The 8,283-nt window shown below is 47.8% G+C and overlaps 1 protein-coding gene across 1 annotated transcript; it reads right to left on the bottom strand.

The window, feature by feature from the left end:
* Positions 1-1,153: 1,153 nt before the first annotated feature.
* On the bottom strand, positions 1,154-2,208 carry LOC120666286 (xylanase inhibitor protein 1-like). Its single transcript, XM_039946102.1, has one exon. The coding sequence runs from the start codon at positions 2,202-2,204 to the stop codon at positions 1,188-1,190; it is 1,017 nt and encodes a 338-aa protein (XP_039802036.1). The 5' UTR covers positions 2,205-2,208; the 3' UTR covers positions 1,154-1,187.
* Positions 2,209-8,283: the final 6,075 nt, after the last annotated feature.

The raw sequence follows: 8,283 nt of genomic DNA, 5'->3' as shown, positions 1-8,283 counted from the left end.
ATCTTAAAACCTATAATACATATCTGGCTCCTAAATTATTTCATATAAAAATATTTTTAACTTAAAATTATAGTTCTCATCTGTGTACGGTGAATTTTCATGGATCATATATCCATCCAACGCCATTTGAAATATATTTAAGAAATTAATATACAAATCATAAAATTATATTAAATGTTTGGACCACTTAACATTTTCAAATGAAAATATTGCCTAGGAAATAATTATTGGTCTCTATAATTTCTATATAAAGCTCGTATTCATCCGAATTCCTATGACAAAAAAATAATAAAAATTTTCTTACGACACTATTTTCTAGAGACATTGATTTGTAGAAACCGTTGGTCGTCTTGATAGTCCATCTCGAGAGATCAACCATTACAAGAGACAAACCACTTGGCCAACCGTCCGTAAATTTTCTTATTTTTTGTTCAAAGTAAAAGGATGGTGCATTTATAAATAGATTATGTAGTCGCGAGTACTGTCGGCACCGGTGACTTGGCCACGCTGGTAGCGTAATCCCGCAGTAAAATGGATATGGCAGCCAGCTCACGCAGTCGCATATATATATAGTTGCATGCTACCGAGTAACCGAAACCATCCTTGTGTGTGATGGATGAAGAAAGGGCAACCGTACTCGGCCAACCAACGTTGACGATACGTAGTCTTCATTGAATGCAAGGATGTCAACGTACACCAGATAAGTTTGGCCGTTGTCTAAAAAAGTAAGTTTGACCACTACTTCTTTTTTTACCAAACATCTAAGTATTTACACAGGCAACCATCCACGATAGGTGCCGAAAATCTTGAGATCTCGGCGAAGTTAGGTCATATTTGTCAATAGATAGATCGACAAATGAAATTAAGCTGACGAAGCAAACTATGATAAAATTGAACTTATAAATTCGTCGCCACCGACCAAGACATTGAAAAATTTGACGGTTCCTTTTAGCTATCGAATTTTCCTGATTCCCATGAAAATTCATCAGCCTTATTTGGGCAGCTAGTGGATTTTTTATTGCTTCCTTTTTCCATTAACTGCAATCGCAGAACATGAAAGCAACTGCAGTCCATACAGTAATATACTATTATGGGTGCATATATATATATATATATATATATATATATATATATATATATATATATATATATATATATATATATATATATATATATAGTGAAATAAATTAAACACAGCCGCCATAAGAGCATGACGCCCAGCCCTTGACGGCGGTGCTGTATCCGGTCCTGTTGTCGGTGAACCTGTCCCAGATCATGATCCCGCCATAGTTGTCCGCCTTCTGCACCTTGGGCAGCAGGTCGTAGTAGAGGTACTTGAGGTACACCTCGACGGGCGGCGGCGCCCCATCCGGCACGCCGCTCTCGGCCGCGGCGAGCCCCACGTAGAGCTGGCTCCCGGGGTACCTCGCCGTCCACTTCTCCCACTCCTCCACGACGCCGTCGACCCCGCCATTCTTGTACGAGCACCGTTCCTCCTCGTCGCCGTAGAAGCGGACGTGGATGCGCTCGAACAGCCCCGTCTCCAGCGCGCGCTCGAGGCGGCGGTCCGGGAACGCGCAGCGCGGCGTGGCCGTGAGCCGCACGTGCTTGGCCGTGGCGTGGTAGTACATGCTGTTGAAGTAGTCGAGGCGGCGCGCGAGCTCGTCGTAGTTATCCGGCGCGCCATGGTCGATGTAGAAGTCGACGCCGTCGACTGCCGCGTCGCCGAAGGGGCGGAACACGTCGCCGCTGCCGCCCCCGAGGTACGCGTTCCAGAGGTGGTTCGCGACGGCCTCCGGCGACGCCGAGGACGGGAGGGAGTAGTCGGTGCCCCCGCCGCCGATGGAGAGGAACACCGGGATGCCCTTGGACTGGCAGTGCTTGATGTCGGCGCCGATGCCTTTGAGCGGGTGGCCCGAGAGGTCGGTCCAGTATTTGCCGTGGCCGAAGACGCTGAGGAAGGAGATGACCACGGTGTTGTACAGCCCGGTGTCGCAGGCCTCGCGCAGGGTGCCCTCGTCCTTGTTCCGGCCCCAGAACACCGTCAGCTCGCCGGTCCGCTTGGCCTCGGCGGCCGTGGCAGCGAGGTACAACAAGCAAGCGAGGGCGAGGAGGAGCAGCCATGAACGGTGGCGTTGGAACGCCATGATGAGATGAGACTGCAGTGAGATGGTTCTTGTTCTCGATCGATAGCAGATAGACATTGCTTGCAGCAGGGACAGATATATATACAGAGAGAGCGAGACTGTGAGAGGGATTTGGAATCTTTGAATAGATGATGGCGCTTGCAGCGCACGAGTTGGATTGGGCTACGTGCAAGTGTTTGGTCGTTTCTTGTGTGTCGTCGACGGAATGATTGAGAAACAGGGGGCTGCTGGGAGCATGGAAAACAGGGGAAGTTCGTTCCTACGGATGCATGCTGACCGGCCCTCTTATCCAAATGCCCGTGCTCATAGCTAGAGACGTGAATTGTTTTTTTATCATTTCAAACAATATTTTTCTAAAGTTAAGTCATTTCTTATGAAATCTTGTGAAGCCCAGCGATCTTCTTGTGAATGCGAACATTTGTTTCGAACCGATTAAGGTACTGAAAACCTCAACTAACCTCTGATACTAATTGAGGGACCGAAACTGGCGACCAGAGGGGGGTGAATGAGAGCCGATCAAAATTTCTTTCGAAATCGATCCGTCGGCCTATATCCCGAAAATCACCACAAACCCTCAAATCCTAGATAAGGTGTGGAGTAGCTATAGAAGAGCTAAACCAACACAAATCACCCCTAGGAACGAGCGAGAGAAAGTACGGAAGCGATCGAGAAAAACTGCAGATCTAGCAGTCAGGGACCGGTCAAACCGCTAGCTCTGGGAGGTCAGACCGGTCGGGCTGGATTTGAAATTCCAGACCGGTCAGACCAGTTGCTCCGACCGGTCAGACCGGTTGCTACGACTGGTCAGACCGCTTCTGCTCAGAACAGAATTCCAGCCCGTGAACTCGAGGTGATTTCAAGATTACTCATTCAAATCATCACCAAATGGTCTCAAAATTGGCAGGGAGGTTCCTGGGATAGAGACGAACCTCTCCACAAAAGGAATCAACCCAAAACGTAAAGGATCACCAGAATTTCGTGGGGGAAAGAGGTAAAAGAGGGTTTTCCAAAAATTCCAAAAACCTCAATCCGAGGGACACGTGATTCTCGGGGGTTTAGCTTTAGGCTAGATGGTCGAGAAGCAAATCACGGAGTCCCTAAACCCACCAAGAGAAAGCTTTAATCTCAAAAACCACCAAAAGAGAGGAAATCAATCCATGAACAAAAGATGAACGGGAACACAAGAGAGCTGCTCAAAAGGGTCCTCAATTTCATTCAAATTCATGGAGACCTCCACCCATTCATCCACCCATTTACAGAGGAATTCACCTATACAAGAGCTAGACCTCCACCCATTCATCCACCCTCTCAAATTTGTGGACGTAGTTATAATCTAGACCACGTTTTCCATGGAGACCTCGGCCTAACCCTAGAACAGAGAGAGGAGCAAGGAAAAACAGAAAGGGACTCATGGCTTGGAGGCTCACCTGTCCAAGGGGCAGGTGAGATGTATTTATATGACCTCAGGGGCGACCGGTCAGACCGGTCTCACAGACCGGTTAGACCGGTCCCACAGACCGGTCAGACCGGTCCCTTCCCAGAAATGACCTCCACCCTAACTCGTACACTAAAACGCCCGTAGGGGCAAAACCGGAAAGGGTACAAGATCTCATCCGATGGCGGAGTTTCTTTCTTCGACTCGAAGCTTTCTCCACGATGCCGCCACGTCGATGCAGATCTGATCCGCGGTTTTGAGGGGTCCGCGAAACCCGGTGAGGTGGCCGGTTTTGAGAAAACCGCCAAAACTCTACGCGCGGGAAGATTCCCGCCTCCACGCCGTGGCCCTGGACGCCGTTCCCGCCTCGGCCTTCTGACGGCCCTAGACGCCGCCCGACGCCCGTCACCTCCTCGCCAGCAGCGAGGCCCTATACGCCGTCGATGCCCGTCACCTCCGCCAGTCCCAAGACCGATGCCCGTGCCTCCACGACTTAGCGTCTTCAACCGCCGTCTGCCAGCATGGTTTTGTGGCGCAAACCAAGAAACCCGCCATCCGTCGCTGCTTGCGCCCTCGATCCAGGAGTGGACACCACAGCTGCCGCCCGGCCTGAGCTCCTCCACGGCAACTCTCCGTCGACACTTGACGCCCGTGTACCTACAACCAAAGACCAAGCACACGATCACACCGCACGGTTGACAATTCACTCATCACAGCCAGGAGTGAGTACTGCTCATTCCTCAATCTCCCCCTTGATGAGTGCATTGTCAACACACCACCTGTAACCAGAGAAGTGAAAAATAAAAAGTGGCAAGAAGAAAGTGAAGAACTCAAGCAAGTGACAAAAAGCTCAGAAAGGCAAGAATAGTCACTTACTCAAGCAAAGATCGATTCCCTATGACAAGGGCAACGGCTCGATGCAGTCGATCAAAAGCCAAAACATGATTCCTCAAAGACAGAGGTAAAGCTCGACGTAGTCATGCAAGAAGCGGAGGGAAAGCGAGGAAAGATCAGGAGCCAAAACAAAGCAGACACTCCCCATGCAGAGTCTTTCCCTCTCACAAGTGCAACTCTCCCAAAATGATGCACTCTCAAAGCCCTGTGCGCAACAAGTTTTTCAAAAATCAAACAAGTCTCCCCCTTGTTCGATCACTTATCTCCCAAAATTCCCCCCCTTGTTGGCACATGCACACATCAAGCCTAAAAAAATGTCTAAACCTCCCCTTAAAATCATGCTATGCAATGAATGTCGTGCAGAGGGTGTAAGTGAAACATTCAAGCATACAAAGATATGATCATCTAGTGACAGGCATGTGTGATTCATAAACAGGAACTGAATCTAGCTCAACAGGGTATATCAATCAAGTCCAGAGCTAGCAAGTTCAGTTCAGCAAAAATAAAAGCATCACCCATGATCTAGCAACAGCAAGTAGGAGAAAGAAAGCTGTGCTAGCCAAACTCATTCAAGGTGATCCAAAGCAGCCAATATATTTTATCATGAACCAAATCTGCATCTTAAAACTTGCATGAGAATTTTAACAAGTTATATCAAGTAAGTGATTCTGCCAGGGGTTGAAAGCTTGTCATGCTTTACTTAGCAGCGAGGCCAAGCCTATGCCAAAGGCAGTCAGAAGCTTAAGGCACTCGCTTCAGTCATGCACAGTCTTGCCTAGGTTCTCACTAGTGCTATGTGAGCCATCCCGAAAGCTCGATCAGTGCGACAAGCAATCCCACCTGGATCTTTTCATTCCATTTCAAACAAATTTTGAACAGATTTAACAAATTTTGCTCATGTCAAAGATCAAAAGCCACACTAGCATGAATAAGATAGCAAAGCATATCAATACATCCTAACATGCTAGTAGCCAAGACATGGTGATCATGTTTTCAGATTTTCAAATCAAAATAGCTTAACTCAGATGATATGACATATACTGTAGAGCAAGCTATACATGATCAAGTCTAAGAAACTACACTAGCAAGCACTAGAGAATCATAGCAGTGTATACAAGAATGCCAGTGTAGTGAAGTAATGCAGAATGCAAGCATGTACAATGCAAATGCATCTATCAGAACCTAACAAAGCGAAGAGAAACAAAAACAAAGTCCTACAAAGACTAACCAAAGAAAAGTCAGCAATCAAAAGGGGTAACAAACCCCAAGCTCCCCTCGCAAGCGAGCAAAGGTGTCCTGCTCAAGTGGTTTGGTGAGGATATCTGCAGTTTGACTCTCTGAAGGGACATGGTTCAAGTCTATGTGGCCTCTCTCATGGTTATCTCGCAGGAAATGGAACCGGATATCTATGTGTTTGGTTCTGGAGTGTAGGATAGGGTTCTTTGCAATGCTAATGGCGGACATGTTGTCTACAAAGATGAGAACCCTACCAAAACTCAATCCATAATCCTGCAAGGTCTATTTCATCCAAAGGATCTGGGAGCAACAACTAGCAGCGGCAACATACTCAGCTTCTGTTGAAGAAAGCGCTACGCTAGCCTGCTTGCGAGAGGACCAAGACACCAAAGATGTACCGAGAAATTGACAAGTGCCGGATGTCGACTTGCGATCCAACCGACACCCACCGAAATCGGCATCAGAAAAGCCAACCAAAACCAGAGAAGAATCCGCAGAGTAACAGAGACCAAACTCAGGGGTGAATTTCAGATACCTAAAGATACGTTTCACCACCTGCCTGTGGGAGGTGCGCGGCGAAGTCTGATACCGCGCACAAAGGCCGACACCGAACTGAATGTCCGGCCGGGTCGCCGTTAGGTACAGGAGAGAGCCGATCATGCTCCTGTACTCCTTCTGGTCCACCGCCTCACCGTCCAAGTCCTCATCAAGCGCCATCGATGTGTTGATCGGAGTCGGCTGAGGAGACAAGTCACTCATGTCGAACTTCCGCAGCAAGTCCCTCGTGTACTTGTCTTGATGGATGAACGTGCCCTGGGAAGTTTGCTTGATCTGCAGCCCGAGGAAGAACTGCAGCTCACCCATCATGCTCATCTCGAACTCCCTGGACATCTGCTCAGAAAACTTGGAAACAAGAGTGTGAGAAGAGCCACCAAAGATGATATCATCCACGTATATCTGAACCAACAAAAAGTCAGAGCCAGAGCGCATGATGAACAAAGTTTTATTAACACATCCCATTTTAAAACCTTGAGCAAGCAAGAAGTTTTTAAACCTATCGTACCAAGCTCTAGGCGCCTGTTTCAAACCGTAAAGAGCTTTCTGGAGTTTGTAAACTCGGTTTGGAAACTTGGGATTATCAAAACCAGGAGGTTGTTTCACATAAACTTCCTCTTCAATAAAATCATTTAAGAAGGCAGATTTCACATCCATTTGGAAAACTTTAAAACCCTTGGAAGCAGCAAATGCAAAAAAGATTCTAATCGCCTCCAAGCGTGCTACCTGGGCTACAAGCCGAGCCTTGTTCCGCACTACCAACCCATCTTCACCTTGCTTGTTCTTGAAAACCCATTTGGTTCCAATGGGATTACAAGCAGGCGGAGGCTCAACTAAAAACCAAACCTGATTCCTTTCAAAATTTTCAAGTTCCTCATGCATGGCATTGACCCAATTGGAGTCAGAAAGAGCGTGTCCAACATCTTTGGGCTCAAAAGAGGCAACAAATGCTGAATGAGCAAAGCCAGTGATACTTGTTACCTTGGATCGTGTGACTCGCTCGTTGAGGTCACCTAGCATCTGTTGAGGTGGGTGATGACGCTGAATGTGTCGCGGTGCTTCCCTTGTCGAAGTCGCCTCCACCTCAACCTAAGCTAGTGTCTCCTCATGTGCAGCTGGGGAAGGCTGAGTCACCTGCTCAATCGGCCCCCGGGAAGTGGATGTAGTCGGATAGTGGCCGTCATCATCATCCGAGCTCGTGGCGGAGGCGGCTGGGTCCACAGCACACGTGGTAGCCTCAGCATCACCCTCCACAGCTTCTTCCTCCTCATCTTCAAAGATGGGGGTGCTGAGCTCATCATCTCCTGCAACCTCAAAGATAGAAGAATTGCATGGTACAGTCTCGTCGAAAGTGACTTCACAAGTCTCTCTGACGATGTTAGTATCAATAATCAGCAAACGGTAAGCTCTAGAGTGAGAAGCATAACCGATAAAAATACCATAAAATGATCGAGACTCAAACTTATCAAGATTTCCTTCCTTCAGCACAAAGCACCGGCAACCGAAAACTCTGAGATGGTCAACACGGGGCTGGCATCCAAATCACAACTCACAAGAAGTCTTGTGCATGAAAGCACGCAAGAAAATACGGTTGGACACATAACAAGCGGTGTTAACCGCCTCAGCCCAGTACTTTCTAGGAGTCCTATGCTCATTGAGCATCGTCCTAGCCATCTCCACCAGCGTCCGATTCTTCCGCTCTACAACCCCATTCTGCTGTGGAGTGTAGGGAGAAGAATACTAGTGTTCAAGACCTTGATCACTGCAAAAGGTGTTAAAACGAGCATTTTTGAATTCTGTGCCATTGTCACTGCGAATCGTTCTTATGGCCTGGGGTAGCTCATTTTTCAACCTCAAGATCAAGTCTTGAACAAACTCGAAAGCTTCATCCTTGGTTCTCATGAAAAAGCCCCAAGAATAGCGAGAAAAGTCATCCACTATCACAAGAACGTACCACTTCCCACCAACCGACATCACTCGAGAAGGACCAACTGTGTCCATATGTAGCAACTCTCC

The sequence above is a fragment of the Panicum virgatum genome, chromosome 3N, assembly GCF_016808335.1.
Source record: "Panicum virgatum strain AP13 chromosome 3N, P.virgatum_v5, whole genome shotgun sequence".
Taxonomy (NCBI): domain Eukaryota; kingdom Viridiplantae; phylum Streptophyta; class Magnoliopsida; order Poales; family Poaceae; genus Panicum; species Panicum virgatum.
This window is presented reverse-complemented; position numbering and strand designations above follow the sequence as displayed.